The sequence below is a fragment of the Sphaerodactylus townsendi genome, linkage group LG05 (genome assembly GCF_021028975.2).
Source record: "Sphaerodactylus townsendi isolate TG3544 linkage group LG05, MPM_Stown_v2.3, whole genome shotgun sequence".
Classification (NCBI taxonomy): Eukaryota; Metazoa; Chordata; class Lepidosauria; order Squamata; family Sphaerodactylidae; genus Sphaerodactylus; species Sphaerodactylus townsendi.
The window spans coordinates 57,409,209-57,433,666 of NC_059429.1; the positions used below are offsets into that span (position 1 = coordinate 57,409,209).

At 41.2% G+C, this 24,458-nt stretch overlaps 1 protein-coding gene across 10 annotated transcripts in view; it reads right to left on the bottom strand.

The window, feature by feature from the left end:
• The window catches only part of LRRC7 (leucine rich repeat containing 7), a 268,314-nt gene that overhangs the window by 80,044 nt on the left and 163,812 nt on the right, over positions 1 to 24,458 (bottom strand). For all 10 annotated transcript variants that reach the window (XR_007244582.1, XM_048497223.1, XM_048497228.1 and 7 more), the window contains 6 exons: positions 22,389 to 22,533; positions 21,878 to 21,950; positions 18,175 to 18,304; positions 14,756 to 14,871; positions 3,501 to 3,570; positions 465 to 564 (listed from right to left, as the gene is read on the bottom strand). Coding sequence is in view for 9 of the 10 variants with exons in the window: in XM_048497223.1 (XP_048353180.1) it covers positions 465 to 564; positions 3,501 to 3,570; positions 14,756 to 14,871; positions 18,175 to 18,304; positions 21,878 to 21,950; positions 22,389 to 22,533 (634 nt within the window). In the remaining variant the exon portion in view is untranslated. The remainder of the gene's footprint in view (positions 1 to 464; positions 565 to 3,500; positions 3,571 to 14,755; positions 14,872 to 18,174; positions 18,305 to 21,877; positions 21,951 to 22,388; positions 22,534 to 24,458) is intronic.

A 24,458-nucleotide genomic window follows, 5' to 3' on the forward strand; every position in this document is an offset into this window, starting at 1 on the left:
CGATGTTTACAGCAATCTTTGGAGGTCCTGCTTTGGGTATCTCCACCTTCTGAGACTAGGCAGGTGCCCACCTGAGAGAGGGCCTTCTTAGTTATGGCATCAAAACTCTGGAATCTCTCCCCGGAGAGATTAACCTGCACCTTCTTTTTTCTTCTTCCACTAGCAGGTGAAGACTGTTCTGTATTCCTTCAGTAATCCCTCCTTCTTGACCAATGTCTTAATTACTGCTTTTATGACTTTGTATGAATTTCAGCTCTTTTAAAAACTGTTTTACTGATGTGCGTTTTTGTGGAAGGTTTTTAGTTTACAATGGTTTTGAAATATGATTGTATAACGTTTTGTTAGCCACCTTGGTGCCCTTGGGAAGGCAGAAAAGCAGGATATAAGTTTTGTAAATTAAATAAATAATAAATAATTCATTTTTAAAATGATTGTCCAGAACAATATTACTAACAATACTTTACCTTCATCGCCACGAGGTTGCTGAGGAAACATGTAGTTAGTCAGCACTCTTTGCTTTGTTTCTGGATGTGCCTCAGTTTGTAGAGGGATAAGAGCCTTTGACTGTAAATAAAATTCAAACAATAATTCCAGAAAGCCAAATAAAGAGGAATAAAATAAATAGGATTTGATTTTTAACGTATCAGGAATGTTTTAAAATGTCCATATATAAAAAGAGCTTTTGTTAATTGTTATGATCAAAATATGGTAATGAAATAATTTCACAATCATTATTTAGATAATGTATATCTACAATCAGCTGGCAAGGACATCTGCACAGCAGCCACTTGGCATGTTAATCCCTTTGATTGCTTCCTGCCTAGAGACACCCTGGGTGGGGTTCACTAACCATTGTCTTGATTCTAGTGCTTTTTAACTACTGGTAGCCAAACTGTTCATTTTCATGGCTTCTTCCTTTCTGTTGAAATTGTCCATGTGCTTATGGATTTTAATGGTTTCTCTGTGTAGTCTGACTTAGTGGTTGCCAGAGTGGTCCAGAATTTCTGTGTTTTCAAATAACATTCTGTGTCCAGCTTGGTTTATCACATGTTCTGCTATTGCTGATTTTTCTGGCTGAAATAGTCTGCAATGCCTTTCATATTCTTTTATTCCTGTCTGGGCACTGCGTTTCATGGTCCCTATGTAGACTTGTCCACAGCTGCACAGTACGAAGTAGACACCTACAGAAGTTAGAGGATCCTTCTTATCCTCTGCTGGATGTAGCATTTGTTGAATTTTCTTAGTGGGTCTGTAGATTGTTTGGAGGTTATGTTTCTTCATCAGTTTCCCTATACCAGTGGTGGCGAACCTTTGGCGCTCCAGATGTTATGGACTACAATTCCCATCAGGCCCTACAATTGGCCATGTTAGAAGGGGCTGATGGGAATTGTAGTCTATAACATCTGGAGTGCCAAAGGTTCGCCACCACGGCCCTATACTATCAGTGATTTCCTTGAATGTATGATAAGAACATCTTCCTGTGATTTGTTCTTTGCCTTGCAGCTCTTCTGATGTCAGTAGTGGAGTAGACATTAGCCTGTAGAGCCCAGTTTAGGTGATTCAGTTCGCCTTGAAGGAGGTGGGGTTCACAGATTCTTTTTGCATGATCTACCAGAGCTTTTATTGAGCTCCTTTTTTGTCCTAGATGATGACTGGAGTTTTAATGTAGATATCATCAGTGTGCGTAGGTTTTCTGTAGACTGTGTGGCTCAATTGTTGGTTCGGCTTGCAGATGACTAAGACATCTAGAAATGGTAGTTTTCCCTTGTTTTCTTTTTCCATGGTAAATGGGATGTTAGAGTGGATATTGTTAATATGGTCCAGAAACTTGTTCAGTTCTTCTTCTTCATGGCTCCAAATTGTGAACGTGTCATCCACAAAATGGAACCATATAGTGGGCTTTTTTGATGCTGTTTCCAGGCCTTGTTTTTCAAAGTGTTCCATGTAGAAATTTACTATTACAGGGCTAAGAGGGCTACCCATGGCTACCCCATCTCTCTGTTCATAGAATTCATTATCCCACTGGAAGTAGCTTGTAGTGATGCAATGTTGAAACAGGACTGTGATGTCTTTAGGGAAAATCTGGTTAATGAGTGCGATGGTGTCTGCTATGGGGACCTTGGTGAATAGGGAAACCACATCAAAGCTGATCAGTTTGTCATTGGGGTTGAGTTGAGACCCATCCTGTAGAGTGTTGCTACGTGAACTGTTTTTGGGTCCCTTGAGAGGGCAGCTGATGAAGTTCCTCCCCCAGGCTCTATAATAAGTTTGGCTACCAGTAGTTAAAAAGCACTAGAATCAAGACAATGGCTAGTGAGCCCCACCCAGGGTGTCTCCAGGCAGGAAGCAATCAAAGGAATTAAAATGCCGGGCAGCTGCTGTGCAGATGCCCTTGCTAGCTCGTTGTGTAACTTCATTGTTACTTACATATGCTAAAATGGGTGGATTCCACTCAACACATGCAAATAACACTTGCTAATTGCACCCTTTTCACTTATTAACCAATGCAAATGGTTCTTTTTCCCACCCTGGACATTCCACAGGCATATACACTTCACTTGCTTTACTACCATCAGATCTTCTGAAGATGCCAGCCACAGATGCAGGCAAAAAATGCTACTAGACCACAGCCATACAGCCCGGAAACCCCACAACACTCCAGTGATTCTGGCTGTGAAAGCCTTCGACAATAATATGAACACTGACTAACAGTTCCACAGTTATGTATATATTACTAACAAAATTCCCCATCTTACATCTATGCCTAGACTCAGCAGGCATCATTCTGAACTTATTTTAGTACTATATAAATAATAACAAAGTTTATACTGGAATACCTATTAAATAAAAAGTATTATTTTTGTTACTATATTCACAAAGTGGAGTATTCTAAAGTACTACTGATCTTATTAGGCTACAGGTAAGTCAATGCAAAACAAGCCACTGCTTTAGACTAAGAATCTATGGAAATGGTTTTCCTTCCAAACTCCATTCTGAGCAAACTTTCTATCCAGTGCAAAAGCATGGCAACTTTCACCAATTTCCCTCTCTGAACACAGACCCCCCAATTTGCCTCTCCGGATGTTTTTAAGGGTCCCTTGTGCCCCAGCAGCAGTATTTTGAGGACCTCGGTGATTTGGAGGGGAAATTCAATTCAACTGCTTTCTGCTAACAGAAACCAACTTTTCAATATACCATATTGCTTAGAGAAACAAAACCAGCATAGGCATGCATTGGAGATGGCTTTCTAACATGCTACTTTTGTACTAACATTCACCCAACACCAAATTGGAAAGTTAACATGTTTGATAGGTTAGTGAAAGGGTTTGTTAATAGGATAGGGTTTGGAAAAAATAAGGGTGCTGATGATGAGAGCTTCTGGACAACTGCCATATTTTTCTCCAGAGAGACTAGCTTTATTTTATCTATTACTATACCAAATCTGAACACAGACAATTGTGTTATTTAGCTATTAAGACAAGGAAAGATTAAATTTGTACCTGGTTGTCAGAAAGCCACAGAGCTGCAAGTTCTTTTAGTTTTGTGAAAGTAATAGGCAAATTTCTCAGTCTGTAGAAATAAAAATATAGAGGAAACAGGAGCTCTTTATGTAGACAATAGTCTCGCTTACACACGTCTCAATCAGATGGTAATTAACATTCTGTCCTTTTTTGTTGTTTATCTTTTGTTGCATTGTTTTTAATGACATTTTCATAGAAACATTCACTTTAAATTATTTGCTGTTCCAGAAACATTTTATTGGGTTAAGTTTTTGTTTATGCATATTTAACCTTCTGAATCCTCAAATTATGTTCATAGATGTCAGTATTTTAAAATTGCCATTCACAAAACATCTTTGTAAAACTTATCTAAGTCATAGCTATGAAGCACTTCCCTTCATATCTACAGAAAGATTTTTGAACACATGGAACTCTTTCTGTGTAACCACAGTTCTTGTAGTCATTATGATACTCATTCTATATTATATCAAAAACAAATAGTTGCATGGTTCACAAAACTGAATAGGCAATATGAAGCTCTTCAATATCTTGGATTCTTAGATTTGTTAGACTCCTGTGAATTCTAGTCCTCATATTTTTGAACCATCAACTTGCTAGATCTCTTGGTTGAGAGATTAATGTAAATATTCCTTAATATTCCCCCAGCTCAGAATGGATTTCTCAAAATCATGACATCATACTTAAATAAAACTGAAAAAATCTACAATTAACCACTATGTTTGTAAATACAGCCTCATGAGGTCCACTGAAATCAATTGGCTTATAAAGATGTAACTCTGTTTAAGATGGTATTGCTAATATCTTAAAGCCAACAAGTGAAGTTTTTGAAGCACACCATTCTTTTAATATCCCTGCCTTAATCACAGTGATTAGTGAGTAAAAGTTGGGTTGATTTAAAATTCATTCAAGCCTAACAGAGCTGCCTCAAGGTGATTATTTGCTACTAACTTTGTTAGTTCATGTATGAGACATTTGACTGAAATGTAATTCATTTTGTAATTTATTTACTTCCATTTTTTCAAGTTGCACATATAAAACCACCCATAAATCTTTTCTTTTTACACCAAGTTTCTGAACAAAGTGCTCATAAACTTACAAACTTCAAAAAATGCCTTATTCAATTTATGCTGATGCTAATGATTTGTAGGCATTAAAACACACAGGTGTACAGACTTGCCAACAGTGGTGACAATAGTTTCAGTGGGGTAGCCATGATAGTATGCAGTAAAACAGCTAGATTCAAGTCCAGTAGTATCTTAGAGATCAACAAGATATTGGTATTATGAGCTTTCAAGAGTCAAAGATCTCTTCATCAGATACATCACATCACGTGTCACTGGCCTCGAATCTATTGGTCTTGAATGTTATCAGACAAACCCATGGTGGGTGGGGAAGGCCTGTTTCAGGACAGCAGCATTTCTACCTAACCTGCCATTAGAGGTAGCCTAGTGATACAGTGCCAAGATGGATGCCATCCTTGTATCAGCTCAGAGTTGCCACTAAGGCAAAAAACCTATCTGGGAGAAGACCCCTGCAAACATTTACTTGCAAATCCCATTTTATCCCAAACCTATACCCTCAATGCTATTTATTTGCTAGGACTGTGTGAATTCTCTGTGCAATTTTTTACATTGTGTGCTTGTAAGTTTATTATTTTATGTATTGTCGAAGGCTTTTTAAAAATTATTTTACTTTTTCCTTACTAAAACTGTTAAATTTGCATGATCTTTCTCTCAGGACATAATTATTGTGCTTTTTTCTTTTCACATGACAAGCAAAAGACAGTTAGGATTGCAGCTGACAAACAGAACCCATTGTTGCTGTTTGTTTTCAAGCTAATTGCCAAAAGAATAAGGGGGAAAGAATATTTCCCCAGCAATCCATTAATTTTTGGAAGTCTGTGGGCTATACACCTTAAACAGATAGACAGCTGACATACTAGGCTCCATTCCAAACTTGCCCCAACCACTAAAACCTGGTCTTGGGGTTACACAAGTTGCTGGTCTTTTTCCTGGCTCACCTTTTTGCTTTAAGGAGTAGGCAGCTCAAGTGAAGAACAGGGTAGGAGTAGGCATAATTATTTTTCCCCAGGTGAGTTTTCCCCCACAATGTAATGGAAGGAATAGGAGACAGAATTATTTTTAAGTTGGAAGAAGTGTGCTGTGCTGCACTTCTAAGACCTCTGCAGCACAAGGCTTCCAGTGACTTAATTATTTCAGTCTGGGATCGTTTGTGTTTCAAAAGCAGCATCTCTAAACACTGGCAGTCTTTTCTGCTTTCTTTTCTTAGCTAGATCAGAAGAATGAGAGAGATAATAGAGGGAAAGGGAAAGTAATACACATTATTTGAATTAATATTTTCTGTTGACTCTGCTCCTTGCCTGCATCCTTTGAACACCTGTCTCCACTACGAGACTCGTCAGTTCTGTCTTTGGATACATGAGCACTACACCATCACTACTAACTCTGTCGAGGGTTAGGTAAACTGCCTCTATGCCCTGTCCACTGCCACATTTCCAACTGTTGGCAACCTGAGTGAAGATGCAACATTTCTTAAACATGGTATATGCTAAACATAGTTTTATGAACAGTTAAAGTTATTCTTTCTTGCCATATAAATTAAATTCCAATATCAGTGTACTGCTGTTGTAAAAAAAAGGTCTAGTTACTTTTGTGTGAAATGGTTCTACATATCAAAAAGAAGCAGAGCAATATGAAATGCTATAATTGGCTTCCGGAAGAAGGAAAGGGATGCTTAATTTAGTTGAAGCTCAATTTTTCACTACCTTTTCCAATTAAATGAATCAGCTTTAATTACTGCTAGCCTCCAGAAAATACAGTAGTCAGCATTATAGTACTCATAAGTTAAGAATATTGTTCTAGAAGATTCATATGGAAGAAAGAGAAAAAGACTCTCAATTTTTATATAATGCTTTATTTCTGTTTTAAGAATCAGATGTAATTTTCAACACTAAAGATCAACCTACAGCTATTAGTCACAAAATATCCATTAGGCTCTATTTTTGCATATTGTAACAGCTAATACTGGCCAAAGATTTAAAGGTGAAGTTCAGCCCTCCAAAATGAAGAGATGCTTAGCTCATGTTCAGTGCCTAGAAAGGGAAGCAGGCAAAGAAATGATCTACATGCCTGCTCCAGGACCAGAGGAATTAACTCTTCCATAACTCAATGACCATGGAACATCAGCAATCTTATAAGAGCTCAGACACAGAGACAAATGATGCTATCTCTCTGTTCATGGTTCTGATATAAGCCATCCATTCTCACCCAGAGGAAGAAGACAGCCTGAGATGTGTTACATGATTTATCCCATTAACTTCTGGAGGCAGGATCTAAAAGCTTCTAAAACTTCCAGTGGGAGAAATTTGCTTACAAACTTACAAGATAGCTGTAACGAAAAAGCAATTTGTGCCAAGGAACCTCTAACGCTCCCTTGGGCTATATTAGAGATGTTCTGCAAAAATAAATGTAATTCTGAGATAACACATTCATGTCCTTGTGCAGTGTAAGACTCCAATCCATACGATCTATTCATACCAAGGCTGCTGTTTGGCTGTATCCTCTTACACTCTTGCCAGCTGTAATTTAAAGAACCAGCCCACATAATTGACAACACCTGTGTTCATTACAGAAATGAGGAGATGTCCAGAGCCTGGTTGACTCCTCCAAAATAAGTGGTTCCCAACTCAGACATAACAGGTCTCCATTTGAACTCAAGAAGCTAAGACAGGAGTATTCAAGCAGGCAATAAAATAATGGGTGCACCCTGACGATCCCTTTGCCTTCCCAATAATCATAAGATCGGCAGGTTCCTCTCAAGGTTTGTCTGTTGCTCTGACTAACCATTGACCTGTCAGAGTACTTTAAGTCTTCTCACTGTCCATCCTAGTCAGAGAAGCACTGCAGAAAGTTTACCAGAAGAAGACAAAGAACACCTTTATTGCCTCACTTGCCGAGAAAGTTTGTGGTTCTCAATGGATAGAAATGAGAACAGAAAAAATGTGGATTCTACCAATTTCATATGGGCAGTCCACCCAGACTGTTCTGGCAGAAAAGGACGGCTACTCCAGCACCATCCCACTCCAACCCCCCAAACCCCATCCAGAATCGCCCTGGTCCACCCCAGAACACCTCTGGAGATGCTGTTACAGCATTTTGTGTCAGTGGGCCTAGAAGTGAGTGGCAGCTTTCGGGTTGGGCGCCATGGAGTTGCATGGCATCTGCCCATTGTATTAAGGGACCCCCCTGCCAGAACTTTTGCCCCTTGCGCTGGTGAGATGGACACTGCACTATTAGGCTGTTACTCTCTCAAGGTGTCAAAACTTAAACGTATTTATTTCCATGTGTTCTAGTCTCAGAATGCCTTATTGTCTGAGGCGGAAAGATTTAAACTGAAGGACACGATAAAGTAAGGATCAAGTTGTGATATGCTAGTACTTTTACAGAAGGGACTTCAATCAAATCTGTTAAGCGACTTGGAAGGCATTTGCTAGGGAAAGAAAAAGGGCTTTTAAGCTACCAAAGCAAAAGTGGGCCATTTTCCTTGTCTCCTTCATCTTGGTTTCTCCCTGGTGTGCGAACCAACACTTTAAAAAGAAAAGCCTCCACTATTTCCTGAGTTTTCAGCAAGCCACATTCAGTATCATTTACAAAGCACCCTCCCACCACACATTTTAAAAGGAGCTTCTTAGGCTTCTTACTGTTCACAAAATTTCCATCCTGAGAACTTTACATCGAGTAATTAATGCCTTAACCAAAACTCAATTAGTCCTCCATATGCACACTCTGGTTATTTCAACTAACATATTATCCCAGCTGAATACTCTGTTAAAAATTAGTCATATATCTTTAACCGGGCACAACAGCTTTACATAAGACCCCATTCATACCACAAATTAATTCTCCTTTCCACAAATCTCAAGAGTGAATTTTGCCCTCATTTCATTCAAAACATTCCCATCTGAAGGAAAAGACTGACCTACTTAAAAGTATTTTTGCAAAACAAGAGGTGTCAGAAATACAGACTTCCTGTTTGTTTTCTTTAAAGACCGTTTCCAAGAATTCAAACATCATCTTAAACTGATTGTGAAGATCCAGGTTTTAAATATTAGAGTAAAAGTAGTGTAATGTGAAGTATGATCTCAACCTCCACTTGACAGACTGAATCCAAGTGGTTTCTAAATGCAGTTATTTATGTGAACGTGAGGAAATTTACCAGAGCCTAATCAGTGTTGCTGGCTGCTACAGTTACAGTAGTGTTAAGCTGCTTTTCCCCTCTGGTATTGGCTAGATTATGTTCTAGAAATGTCTTGTTCTCCCTAGGATTTCACATAAGACATGAAGGAATCAACAAAAAAAGTAACTTTTATTCCTGTCCTGGGATGGGGAAATGAGGATGTTCAAATATAATATACAATATTTACCAGGCTCATTCAGTTTCAGTTTTTTACTTGACAGTTGTTACCTGCAAAAATCAGTTATTAGCCAAGTCTTTATAACTCTTGAGATGAATGTATTGGCTTTCCAGAATTTCAGGAATCCCACAATGTATGAACTTTTTAAGCAACTTTATAAAACATCCACTAAATTGGTCTGCTTTCCTTAAAAGTGAGGCTCTAAGACCTATATAGCTTCTTAAGAAAGCATAACACAAGCTTTACCTCACACTGCCATTGCCATCCAGGTGGAGAAGAGGGCAAGAGCAACCTCAGCACTGTTTGATTGCTTGCATGGCTTTTGAGACTTTCAGCATCTTTTTGAAATGAGTGGCTAAGGAATATTCCTCCACATAACACATTACCTAGATGATGTCCTCTTTATTTATTTATTTATTAATTAGATTTTTATACCGCCCTATCCCCGAGGGGCTCCGGGCGGTGTACAACAATAAACATAATAAAATGGTAAAATCTTTAAAAGCTGCGATAAAACAGTAAAAGCTAAATCTTATAAATACAATACAATAAAATACAATAAAAATACAATAATAAATATAATACAATAAAAATTACAATAATAAATATAAATGGCATCCAGCTGCTCCGTATTTGAAATCCTCTCCCCAAGAGGGAGGAATGGCAGGTCCCAGACGTAGAGGGCCATGAGGCAGAGGGCCATGAAAGGGGGAGGCACCATCAGCGGCCGGTTCCTCCAAAGGCCCGGCGGAACAGCTCCATCTTACAGGCCCTGCGGAACTCACCAAGGTCCCGCAGGGCCCAGACAGTTGGAGGAAGAGCGTTCCACCAGGCCGGGGCCAGAGCCGTGAAGGCCCTGGCCCGTGTGGAGGCCAGCCGCATCACCAAGGGGCCAGGGACCACAAGTAGGTTGGCCTCAACTGATCGAAGAGGCCGTACAGGGACATATGGGGTGATGCGGTCTCGAAGATACGATGGTCGCAGGACGCGTAAGGCCTTAAAGGTCAACACCAACACCTTGAAGATGATCCGGAACTCTACTGGGAGCCAATGCAGCTGACGCAGCACAGGCTGGATGTGTTCCCAGGTGGCGCTGCCTGTGAGCAAACGCGCCGCCGCATGCTGCACCAGTTTTAGTCTCTGGATCAAACGCAAGGGAAGGCCCGCGTAGAGCGAGTTACAATAGTCTAATCTGGAGATGACCGTTGCATGGATCACTGTGGCTAGATCCGCTTGGGAGAGGAAGGGGGCCAGCCGCCGGGCCTGGCGAAGATGGAAAAAGGCAACCCGGGTTATATGGGCCACCTGGGTCTCCATTGAGAGAGACGAATCCAGGTGGACCCCCAGGCTGCGCACGGAGGGGATCGGCGCCAATATGGCCCCTCCCACCCCGGCGGCTGAAACGTCCAACCTCACCCTTAGCAGCCAAGCCAGAGGATCTCCGTCTTTGATAGATTCAGTTTTAACCTGCTCTGTCGCCACCAACCAGCAGCCGCCTCCATACAATGCTGTAGAGCCGCGAGGGGAAGCGGCTGCTCCCTCCATCAACAGAATGAGCTGAGTGTCATCTGCATATTGATGACAGATCAGCCCAAAACTCCGTACCAGCTGAGCAAGGGGTCGCATGTAGATGTTAAATAACAGCGGGGATAATAATGCCCCTGGGGTACACCGCTGAAGCGAGCACTTCCGGGAGGCCTGATCCCCGCACCTCACTTGTTGATTCGACCCGAGAAACGAGACAATCCACTGAAGGACAGTGCCCCGTACTCCGAGGCTGCCAGGCGATGGGTCAAAAGGTCATGGTCCACCACATAAAACGCTGCTGTAAGGTCTAGTAATACCAGCAGCGCCGATTCGCCTTGGTCAAGCTGAATACGGGTGTGTCTGTGACTGGCGGCGAGAACAGTCTCGTCCCATGCCCAGCACGGAAGCCGGACTGGAAGGGGTCGAAAGCCGATCGTCATCCAGGAAACCTTGAAGCTGCTCCAACACCACTCTCTCAATTACCTTCCCAGAAAGATTCGAGACGGGGCGGTAATTGGCCAGATCCCTTGGATCTAATGATGGTCTTTTTAAGAGTGGGTGGACCACTGCCTCCTTCAACCCATCCGGGAAGACTCCTTGCTCAAGGGAGCCATTGATTATACTGAACAGATGGGGTCGTAACTCCGCCCGGCAGGTTTTCACAAGCCAGGACGGGCACGGATCCAGAGGACAGGTAGTAGGTCTAACAGCAGCTAAGGTTCTGTCGACAGCGGCTTCAGAGAGCAGGGAAAACTGGGCCAAACAAGGGCCTGAAGACAGCAAGGGAGTCTCCAGTTCACTAATTGTAGCCAACGTAGGAGGAAGGTCATGGCGGAGCGACGCGACCTTGTCCGCAAAAAAGCTCATAAATGCCTCACAGCTAATACTCAATTGAGGATTTGAAGAACTCTCCGATAAGGAGGTCAATGAATCGAATTATCAACGTAAAACAATTGTGCTGGTGGGAGCTAAGCGGATCGCGAGAGAGGGAGGAGAAAGAAGGCCCCCTTCTTAGCCTCCTTCGTCATGCCATCTCATAGAGCTTCTCATAAGCGTCCTATAAGATGTTCGCGCCAGCCTCGTTCACTTGAGATTTCCTCCACACTGCAGCTCTAGAGCGTCCCCAAGCCCCCCCGTTTCATACGAGGCGCAGCTCCTCCGTGATGCACCCATGGAGCTGGCGTCGAGAACGGGGAAGCGTAGAGGGCAAAACGCTCCAGGGGAGCAGCAACAACCCCCGATGGTATCAGAGAGCCGGGAATTCCAAGTCCTCCACCTGCTCATCGAGTGTGCCGGCAGAGTTCAGGGTCCCGCAGGAGCATTCAGGGAAACCAAAGTGGATCCATGAGATCTCCGCTGGGCGAGGCGTAAAATCAGCCCGTCGCCCTAGACAGGGGTGGTCGCGGCAAGTCCATCCTCAGACCTTCAAGGCATAATGGTCGGACCATGGCACTCTATCAATAGAGGATACGACCAAGTTTATCCCCGACCCGAAGACCAAATCCAGCATGTGCCCGGCCTCGTGAGTGGGACCAGAATTTACTAAGGAGAGGCCTAGCGTCGCCAGTGGGCACATCAGCCTGTGTTGTTTACCTTGCTGCCTTTCAAGCTCTAGTACACGAAGTGGTAGTCCTGTTAGTGGAGGAAAAGACCAAAAGGCCCACCACAGGGACATAGGTATAGATTTTTTATGGGAGGGGTCCGGGGGGGCACACAACCCACCCACCCCTAGGGCATGGCCACGCCTCCCCAAGCCCCGCCCCTGGCCTAGCACTTATAAAAGCAGCTCTCCGAGGCCGGGGATGGCAGACTCCCCTGCCCTGCCCTGCCCTGCCCTGCCCTCCCCTGCCCCTCCCCTCTGGGCAGAGGCATAGACGGAAAATGGAGCCCGGTGCAAAATCTGAGTTCTGCGCCCCCTACCCCCGGGCAGCCGCTGTGATGCTGGAACCCACCCCCAAACAGCATCACTTTCAATGGTGTTTAAACTAGAGCGCCCAAATTCTCCTTTTAAATCCACCTTAAAGGGAGAAGCTGGGGTCCCTAGTTAAACAACATTGAACGTGATGCTGTTTTGGGGTGGATTAACCCCCACCCTGAAACAGAATCACTTTCAATGTGGCATAGTGCATAGTGCATAGAGCAGGTGCATTCTAATCTGGAGGAACCGGGTTTGATTCCCTGCTCTGCCACTTGAGCTGTGGAGGCGTATCTGGGGAATTCAGATTAGCCTGTGCACTCCCACACATGCCAGCTGGGTGACCTGGGGCTAGTCACATCTTTTCGGAGCTCTCTCAGCCCCACCCACCTCACAGGGTGTTTGTTGTGAGGGAGCAAGGGCAAGGAGATTGTAAGCCCCTTTGAGTCTCCTACAGGAGAGAAAGGGGGGATATAAATCCAAACTCTTCTTCTTCTAAACTGAGGACCTCAGATTCTCCCTTTAAATCCATGCCGAAGGGGGTGGATTTAAAAGGAGAATCTTGGGAAATTTGGGGCTTGCCTGCTGTCAGGGGGGCAATTGTTAAGCTAGAAGCACCAAACTTTCAGGGTATCTTTAGGAGTCTCTCCTAATGATACGACCCAGGTTTGGTGAAGTTTGGTTCAGGGGGTCCAAACTTATGGACCCTCAAAGGTGTAGCCCCCATCTCCTATTAGCTCCCATTGGAAACAATAGGGGATGGGGGCACCCCTTTTGGTAGTCCATAGCTTTGGACCCCCTGGACCAAACTTCACAAAACCTGGGTGGTATCAATAAGAGACTCTCCTGATAATACATCCCAGGTTTGGTGAAGTTTGGTTCAGGGGGTCCAATGTTATGGACCCTCAAAGGTGTAGCTCCCATCTTCTATTAGCTCCCATTGGAAACAATGGGGGATGGGGGCACCCCCTTTGGGAGTCCATAACTTTGGGCCCCCTGAACCAAACCTCACCAAACCCAGGTAGTATCATCAGGAGTGTCCCCCAAACAATCCCAGAAAGTTTGGTGCTGCTTGCCCAAACAATGCGCCCCCTGCAGGCCAAAAACCAAAAAAGCACAAAAATGTTTTTAAAACCCACAAACGGGTGGGCGGAGCTTCAGATATGAATGGGGGGTTCAAACCCGATAACCCCCCCTTACCTACGTCCATGGCCCACCATGAACTTAGGTGTGTCCCTGGACACAGGGCAGGGTACCTTGAGTCTCCTGGCTGAGAGAATCCTGGAGGTCTTAATTCAGAACCTTCTGATATTGAAAAAGTGGACACTTAAGGAGATCCAAATGGCCCTTGGCCACCTCAATTTTTCACGCAGGGTGGTTTCCCCAGGCGGTGACTTTTACCAGAGATCACTAGGGCCACATCTGCAGCCTTTACCCTTCACCATTTCAAGGGGCATGCATCTGGACCTTGAAATTTGGCTAGAGTTCCTATGGCACTTCAGTGGGGTTCTCCCTGTGCAGACCCCTCTCCTGCCCTTCAGGTACACTCTGTTGCACCTGGCAGCCTCGGCTTTAGGGTGTTTTTCAATAACCGCTGGTGTGCCTAGCATTGGCCCTCGCAATGAGAGGCTGTGGTCATTCTCAGGGGTCTCACATTCCTGGAATTGTTCCCAATAGTAGTGGCAATGTACATTTGGCAGGACCTACTTTAGGATAAGCAGATGCTGTTCTGGTGCAACAACCAGGCAGTGGTCAGAGTCATCAACAGACAGACAGACCTCTTGTTTATTCACTATTCATACTCATAGGTTTGTAAGCTGCTTTGAGTCCATTTTTGCCAAAGAAAAATAGGATAAAATATTTTGCATAAATAACTTAAATAATGCATACTCTCTGGGGAAAGGCTTGAGCAATTGAAAGTGTAACGCTTCTAAAAATAGAAATGCTTCTGTGAGGACAGATGTTTGTATCCCACACAACCAAAGAACTGTTCTACAGACTAGGCAGAAAGGCGTAAGGGACATTTGGTGTTCTGAAATATATAACTGTTTTATGATTTTTTGATCATGAAAAAGTTGGAAGTCACTGATTACCAGCATAAGCTTTGCATCTAACATCTAAACACAATGCAGAAGCAGACTGTAACAGGAATCTCCATAATCTCCCAGAATCTTTCGTTTCTTTAAACCTGCAGAAGAGTTCTATAGAATTTGAAAGCTCAAATATAGTTATGTCATTTAACTATGTCAGTCTTATGTCAGTCTTATTAAGGTGTTCTATGGATTATGTTTGTGGAGTTGACGGTCAGTCCAAAACATCATCAATATATCATGAAATTTAAGATGATAAAACCAATACCTGTTGTCACTCAGATTTAAGACTCTGAGTTTCTGCATTTGACCAATCTCATCTGGGAGAAATTCCAGCTTGTTAGAACGCAGAGACATAACTGTTACATTCTTACAACTTCCAATCTGTGGATATCAAAGAAAGCTATTACAATACTTGCCTTTTCACAGAGAAAAAAGTAAGCTGATATAGTATCAGTATCAGTAATAAACTGACCAAAGTAGTACCTCCCTTCTTCTAATCTGAGTCCCCCACGAAAAGAAACTGCTTTCCAATCAAAATGGATGTCTTAGTTAAGCATAATAAAATTAATGACTGGTATTTATTAATTTTAAATATTTATAGTGTGCACACAAAAAAATGCCAAATGGGACTTAGAATAACAAAATTTAACACCATATCCACACCTATAAAGGATGATAAAATTCACCATATGGCTCAAATAAAAACATTTCAGACAAAAAACAAACTCAGTTCATAAAGTAACACATCTAACTGCCCTTTAAACTTCCTTCTCCCTTATTACACTTAGCCACATTTTAGTTAATAGACTATCCTTCACATGCTATACTCATACTCTTCCTTGAAGCATGAAAATAATTTATGGATGATGACCCTATAAAGTCCCAGCCATGTGCCATGAGAATGTAATGGATTAAATGGTTTGTGTCGCATATGGCTCGGAAAAGTACTACTATGGAGCTCTGCTAGAACAACAGAAATTATGAGGATACTAGTTCTGGGCATATAGTTCATATAAAATCTACATAGTGCAGTTCATGGTGCTATACAAACACCAAGAATCTTGAGTCTAGTACGTACTTTATGCCAGAGTAAAAAAATCTATTTATTCCAGTTAATTTCATTAACTGGTTTGCAAATTGTGATTTAATATTTATTTTGTAATCAGGTTGATGATAGAACTGGATGCTATATTTTAGAAACTCCAAGCAGCTTTTCTTTTTAGAATTCATCCCATTTCCAGTGTACAATTCTTTATTATCACAGTGCTAGACACAAGATACTCACTGAGATGGAAGTCTTCTGTTGAATTTTTATTCCTCCTTTTGTTTAAGGAGCTCACAGTAGTGTACTTGGCTCTTCACTCTTCCATTTAATCCCTTATGGGCATAGAAAGTGTTACAGGCCTAAGGCCTAAGGCCACTCAGTGTATTTCATAACTGAATAGTGGTTTAAACCTGGATCTTCCCAATCTAATTGATTCTGTAATCACTAAACTATACTAATTATCAATTTGTAGGTCAGACTGCAACTATGATCTTGCTTGATTAAATACTTCTCTCTATATAACTTCTCTATACAAAACAAAAAAGCTCCCTGCACACAGAAAACTGCACACTATGGAGAACACTACATAAGAATAATCTTGCATGTCAAGTAAACTGCAATCCTATGCAAAGTTACTCCTGTCAGAGACCACTGAATTGTATGGGTTTAGACTATAGTAATTAGACATAGATTGCACTGATAGTTTACTATATAGATTAATAGTTTACTATATGGAAGAATATTTTGTATGATGAAGAATTCAGACATGGTTTCCCTGCTTCCCTTTTTTCCCTTCCTGTTTTTTAGTATTTGAATTTATTTGTTTCTTACTCCCCTTTTAGTTTTTTATTTTGAGTTTTCAGTTGTGTCCCTTCTCTTTTCTTTCTCTTCAGATTCATCTCCCATTACCACTGAACTCTAGGGAGATATGTTCTAGGGCACCATTAGAGTTCAGTGGTATTGAGGTTTTTAATTGTTCATCATGCAATTTTAGATTGTGATGAAATTGTTGTAAGCCTGAGCTCCACCTGGTTGGAAAGGATGGGTTAAAATATATATATCAATTGATCTGTGAGCTTCCATATGAAGTCTAAAGTAATACAGCCCACAGTAGTAGTACAGTTCATGATTTCAACGTAAAATAGAGCACAGTCTGAATGTTTTAGAATAGGTCACTAGATTGTCAATGTTATTGGGATTTTTGAAGGGATTCAAATGCAACATAACACATTTGGTATTATAAATGTGCATGGCAAATACCACAGAATGTTCTAGAGAAACAACTTCCTTCAAGTGCTCATTACTTCAAAAGCATACTGATACAAGGGGCCTCGAATCAAGCGTTCCCTGAGCTAGATTAAATGCACTTGAATGAAACTATTTTCCCCCTTTGTCCTGGTCTCTGTACAGTCCTATATCTGGACATTTGATTCCTAACTTTGAGCTGGGAACAGGAAGGGTGGGAGAAAGTACTCTGAAATAATGCTTGCCCTGTGGACGTTTCTGTGAAGGCAGAGAATTTACAAATGAAGATGGGAAGTGCTGCAGCATCTGTTCTTTCTGACTATTCATAGACTCTGCCATGCATGGTTATGGTGGTAGGAGGAAACCAGCAGGTAACTCGCTTCCTTTACCTATGTTTTCCAAGGCAAAATATTCTTGTGGTCCCCCTCCCATATGGTTTAGAGTCTCTGTAATCTGTTAGTGGCTTAAGACAAAAACTGAAAGAGATCTTAGAGTCAAACTACATGTGATCAGTAATTGCATCCACTTGCATGAAATATAGTCACAAAAAGGAGAGAGATACGTGTGTTTTGAGCCTGCCCCCTCTCCCAACTGACAAATTGCATGAGTGTGAAATACCCAGTGAATACATGTGCAAAGTGGTGACATAGTCTTCAAGCACCATATTTATTAAGCACATTGGGCCAAAAAAATCAAGTGATATTGGGAATAAAAGTTATCATGCACAGAGAGCGATCAGGCTATGTAGAATTTCCTGGAAAACAAGTGGCACCCCAGTTTGGGCAAGATCTAGCCATTTAATCTACTTGGGATAACCTATAACAAAATAGATTCTGGGATAAGGGTAGTGGGTTTTTTACTCCCAGTATTTACTATAGTTGAAGATGTCCAAAAACCAAAACTTGATCTCCTCAGAAGACAGCTCAGGGTTGGTGAGCTGAAGTGAGGAGGACATGAGGGAATTAAATTGACCCCTTTCCTAGGTGGAGATACTTTTGAAGAAGAGGAGTGATTTTACCAACCTTTCCTCCTCACTCAAGCCCTCCCCCCAGCTATGTGTTTGTTCCTCCCTGTGGTCCTGTAACCCTAAGAATGACCTTTCCAGGAATCAGATGGAGCTGCAGAAGAATAAAGATAAAATAAAGTAGGGAGATGGGTTTTCCATGGATGGACATTTTCCATTGTTCCTGTTTAAGGCAGAACTTTGAAAAAGCTACTTCCAGGCAAGAAAATTGAGGGAGAGAGGGAAGGAGAGAGACATACTCACAACTAAACCAAAATGTACCCCTCTAAATCTTAGTTTTGTTATCCAGTAGTGACTTCAGTAAAATTTTAATTTGGATGAAGACAAGGAATTTTTTTTATGTAAGTGGTATTCCATAATTAATCCTTACTTCTCTGGGCACTTCAGACAAGAAATTCTCATCCACAGCTAATGTCCTCAGACTGTGCAGGTAGCCAATAGTGGGAGGTAGGGACTCCAGTTCATTACAGCTGCAGTCAAATTCTTCTAATAAAGATAAACTGAAATGTTAAGGATATTGGTTAGTCTACTTCACGATTTTATCAATCATTGTTCTTAATCATCTAACATTCTATTTTTTGCAAACTACTGGTATGTAAAACAGAACTGTTCAGGAGGACATTTTTATAAAGGAAACAGAACTACACTATAATAGATAGCTCCAGAAAAATGTATTGTGCTTCCACTTAGGTACTATCATGTTGTACACTGTTTAATATTCAATGTTTAATATTTATGCATTGTCCAGACAACAGTTTTGTTCAAATGTCTGCAATTCTAGTCATGTCACACTGTCTATTAGATGCAGCATCCTATTGATTGCATTGATTTACATTGTGTAAGCTGGCTTGAATCTCAGTGAGAAAGACAAATAAACAAGGGAGGATCTTATGTCATCATATAGGCTAAGTAACAGCAGCTATAATCCACAAGATGGGAACTGGCAGGTGCTGCCTCCACTAGGATATCTGCTGGTTTTATGCTCTCATTGGTGGCCATCCTTGTGAGAGGGAGAGGGCAGTTATGGGGTGTTTGCAAGATGTGCAGCCCTATTGAAGAGGAGGTGGAAGCAAGGAACAGACTGAAGTGGCAAAGAGGAAGAGTAGGGGTCTTTATATGCCCTCTCCCCTCTGTCTGAGCCCAGGGGAAAGTGTGTGGGGTCTCAACATAAACTTTGAGTCAACAGGGTTGATTACCTTGCTTCCCCCCACTAGGAAACAGCCAAGCACAGAGAAGGCTGCAACTTGGGCGACTCAACCTATGGCACCTTCCTCCAAGAAATTCAGAACAGCATATAAATTCACTCCCCCTCCTTAATATTGTCTTTACATCAACCTTGTGAGGTAGGAGAGGCTGAGTCATCTTTTTCTGTTTCCATCATCACTATGAGTGGGTGAACATCCAGAGGCCTAATTTTAGAGATTGGGATGACCTGGACATAGTTTACATGTTTAGAAGGGAGACACACATGTGCTCACTAGATATGAAAGAGCATAATACATTCTATGTATGATCAACATTCCAATCTTTCTACTAGAAGCTCAGTGGCAGCAATGAAAATAATGAGTGCTTGCTAAAGCTTTTAATAATTTTTCTTGTTTTGTACCTTTAAAAATTCTTCAGGCTTTAACCAGCAGCCTGTCTACAACCCACAACCCATCTGGCTTCCCATACTTTTTTCAGTAGCTAACTATGAGACCATACTAGTCTTGAGGACTTTAAATGTGTCTGGAAGACTTTAACAGCCACACAGTGATTAATGAAGTGGGCTGGAAAAAGAAAAGCTGAAAGCTTTGTTAGGATTTTAATATATGCTTGCAGCTGCCAAGCTGCCATTCAAACTAGAAAAAGTGATTGCAAAAATTTCTACAGGAAATATTCAGACAAATTGGCCCAGATCCACTTTAAGTTTGGTCTGACAGAAGCAGATGCAGACTCTAGGTGAGTGTGCTTTAGCAAACTACCTTACGGAGATATCTTGTCACACTTGTCTTCCAACACCTATACAACCAGACTAGAGATTCAATTATTTATTGTAATTTCCTTGCAGCCACCACCAGCACCTAAAATGAATAATAATGAAAACGCCACCAAAAATCTGATTTCAGTAGCCCTTACTCTGATGTGATACTGAATGCCAATGAAATGATATTTCAAGTATTTTATCATTCTTAATTTTAATAATTAATTATTCATTAATTATTTAATACTATTTTTAAAAATTACACTTGGTCATCTGAAAGTCCATGAAAGCCAACAAGTACAAAGTTCAATGTATTTGAAAAGGTCAAGGTGAAAGCACTGGGTCATTAGTGAAACATAAGGATTAGTGCAAATAACAGGTCTGAGGAATAATTTGAAATATGGAAAATGGCACTGCAAGGAAGGGCTAATCTAAATCAGGATTTTTAAGCTAAATCAAGGGTCCCATGGTTAGTATTTAGCAATTTAAAAAGCACACAAGATCTTTTCACAGATTTTGTCTAGTTTGACTCTTAAATCTGAAAGAATAATAGATGCTCTTTTGACACATCTGGTTTCTAACAAAATTCCCAGTCTTGATGGCCCTGGGCTTACCTGAGGGCTGCACTTGCAGTGCAGGGCCAGGAGCGAGCAAAGAGGAGGTTGTCAGGATGGGTAGGCTGGCTGGCACAGCTGGGGCAGGACCACAGCGGCACATGTCAAGAATCTGTGTGGCGTGAAAGCAGGGCAGGACGATACAGATCTTGGGGTCAGGGCCAACCTTCATTCTCCCCCCCCCCACTATTTAACCAATATGATGCCCTCTCTTGGTGGGACCCAAAGACATAGGTAAGGGGGGGTTCTTGGGTTCAACCTCCCCATTACATGCCCGAAGCTCTGCCCACCCCCCTGTTTGTGGGTTTTTTGTATTTTTAAATGTTTTTTCAGTTTTTGGCCTGCAGGGGGCTCAGTTTTTAGGCAACCAGCACCACAATTTTAGAGATTTGTAGGGAGACTCTCCTGATGATACCACCCAGGTTTGGTGAGGTTTGGTTCAGGGGGTCCAAAGTTATGGACCCTTAAAGGTGTAGCCCCATCTTCTATTAGCTCCCACTGGAAACAATGAGGGATGGAGGAAACCCCTTTGTACCCCCTGAATCAAACTTCACCAAACCTGGGTGGTATCTTTAAAAGAGTCTCCTAAAGATACTCTGAAAGTTTGGTGCTGCTAGCTTAACAATTGCACCCCTGACAGCAGGCACCCCCAAATTTCAACAGATTCTCCTTTTAAATTCCCCCCCTTCAGCATGGTCTTAAAGGGAGAAGGTGAGGGCCCAGTTTAAACAAGTGATGCTGTTTCAGGGTGGAGGAGAATCCACCCCAAAACAGCATCACTTTCAATGTTGTTTTAACTGGGGATACCAGATTCTAGCTTTAAGGTGGGTTTAAAAGGAGAATATGGCCTCCCTAGTTTAAACACCATTGAAAGTGATGCTGTTTGGGGGTGGATTCCAACATCACAGCAGCTGCCCATGGGGGAGGGGCACAAAACTCAAATTGTGCACCAGGCTCCATTCCCCCTAGCTATGCCTCTGCCAGGAGGGGAGGGCAGAAGGGACTGTTGCTGGGAGCCCAGCCGGTGGGGGGGGGGGGCGGGGCAGGACAGGGGAGTCTGCCATCCCTGGCCTTAGAGACCTGCTTTTATAAGCACTGAGGCTGGGGGTGGGGCTTTGGGAGGAGTGGCCCCACCCCCAAACCCCCCTCCCATAAAAAATCTATACCTACATCACTAGTGGGACCTCTTGGCTTCTGACTAGAATTTCCATTCTTGCAAGAAGTCAGCCTCTCTCTACATACAATCCAGGTTAAATCAGCATTTAAAAATCTCATTATTATTATTATTATTATTATTATTATTATTATTATTATTACAATTTGATAAACCGCCCACCCCCAAAGGGCTCTGGGTGGTGTACAGCAAAACTACAACTAAAACCACAACTAAAACAATTAATTCACTTTGGAGAGATTTAAGTGCAAGCTCAACCCAGTATCAATTATATTTACAGGTATCTTGTTGCAGCATGTTTCTATGAATATTTTCCACTTACTTTCCAATGGCATTGGGCAGAATTGTAAGTTGATTGTCATCTACTTTTAGAGTTGAAAGTCTTTTCAAGAGCCCTGCAAAACAATGGGAATATGTGGGGATAGCCATTCCAGCATGTTTCTTCAGAGAAAGAAACTAAATTCTACATGTATTCACATACATAGATGGAAAATGCACCAATCGAGTCATTCTGACATTAAAAATACTTGTATATCAGACACAGGTATAAAAATGTGATATCACAATTTGATTAGAAGCATTCTTCTATCTGATAAAGCAAGTCTTCAAAATTTTAGATTTAGGTTTTTGAAGTTTCTTATAACAGTATGTCTTTCTAGAAATAAATGTTTCCTACAGGACCATGAATGGTGGTGATGATGTGGGCCTTTATCCCAACCAGATGAAACGGACACTTGAATAGAAAACAACAAATTAACCAAAACATCTATGCATTGCAACAAGTTCTCAAACATACCCATGTGTTTAGACAAGAATAGTTTGTTTGATTTTACCTATAGAATCTGGCAGTTGTTGTAGCATGTTGGATGACAACAGTAGGTCTTCAAGGGATTCACATCCTGATATGTCCATATCAATACTTTCTATCCTATTTTTTGACACATCCAAATACACCAGCTGTTTTAACTTTCCTACAGGCTTGATAACATTACACAAGAACAGGGTTAATTGATTAGATTTGTATTTTACAACAATTTCTAATACCAAACACTATGCCATAATAGATGGACAATACCCTGTTCCACATAAAGACCTAAATAAAATTGTAACTTCATCCACCAGTTCCTCCTGCCCTCCCCTCATATGCTCTACGTCTCTCATTCATCATTTAGTCGAGACTAGGCAGCAACAAAGGGGGTAGGGGGTGGAGCACATGGATGGGGGCAGGAGGAAATGGTGAAATTACAGTTTTACTTAGGTCCTTATGTGGAACAGGACATAACACACTTGGTCAATATTAATATACTTTATATGTTAGTTTATGGAAGCAACAGCAGTCTGGCTGAATGAAAATTGGAAAGGGCACTCAAAAATTGAACATTAAAACTGCCTTTCTGCACACTATCTATGAACACTGAAACAATCTCCACTGGACTCCTTAAACATTAGTAACGTGACCATTCCATACATGAGTGCACTACCTTTGTACAATAGGATTTTCAAATAACCCTGTATTCTACATTGGCACACATCTAGGCATTGTACCAAGCCACCGGTAGCTTATGTACACTTCCTATATTCCCTACCTCCTCTGCTCCGTCTATGACAAAGTTCACCTTCCTTAGCAACATTGTGCCTTGGATATGAAATAATTTCCTACATTTTTATTTATTTTGATAAAGTTATATCTTACATAAATAATCAAAATAAATCATCAAGAACTTTTTAACACTGCATTTGAACAGTTTTGCCAAAGGGTACACCATGCAGAAAAGGAACTTCTGTTTGACTGGAAGATGTATGTAACAACAGACACAAAGACTTTTAACTCAGTTTCTCCCTGATTCTCCAGCTCCCATTACTGGACTGAAACTGCAAGAATAGTCAGCATTTCTATCTTTGACACTGCTTATCAATTATTCATGTGGAATGGGGAATAGAATCTAGGACTTATTTTGGATGTGTGTAAATAAAATGAAATACCCACTGTCTAATCATTGGATCATATTGCCAACTGTAATAAAATGCTACCATGTAAAGCTAAAGTGATGATCTCAATAATGGTAGATTTTGTGACTCAGATCTTTGTAGCAGAAAACATACACTTATATACTGAAAACACACATTTCTGTGCTATCAAGCCCAATAAAAGTACTGTTGACAATAATGATGCTATTATGTACACACTGCTGTCATTTATGGAGACACACTTGTTCAAATAAGAATAACCCTCTGCACTGGAAACAAAATTTGTACAATAAATTCCTCATGAAATTACTGTGATATGCCAACCATATTAGGTTGACAGTTGAAATTAAGATTACAAAAATAAAAACAAAGGTTTAAGAGGTAGACCGTGAGTCAGTGACAGCTGTTACAGGAGCAAGCATATCTCCTATCAGACAACACCTTGTTTTTCTTATGTTATAATGCAATTGACTTTTTCAAGAGGTGCTATTATTTGCAGTTACTGAATGACAACAAAGCACAGTTATAGATATAGTTTTAATGTTTTATCATGTAATACATTCTGATTGAAAGGAGGCATTTCTTATGCATATTTTACAAAGCAACCTCTTTGAGGATTTTTATTATTGCATTTATGAACCGCCCCATCCCCTAAGGGCTCTGGGCGGTGAACAAAAAATATTACAGAACAATATAACAATAACAATAAAATTAAGATAATTAACATCATTAAAATATATAAAATTTCAGCGTTCCGTATTAGCTGAACCACCAGACTGATCAGCTACTACAATTGTCTTAAGTAAGTGAAACTTCAGTAAGTGAAAAATGAATGAGTCAAAACATATTATTAAGATAGATTTTAAAATTAGCTCTATTTTCTTCACCATCAGCTTCCATCATTACTTCCTTTGTCATCACTCAGCCAGAGTTAC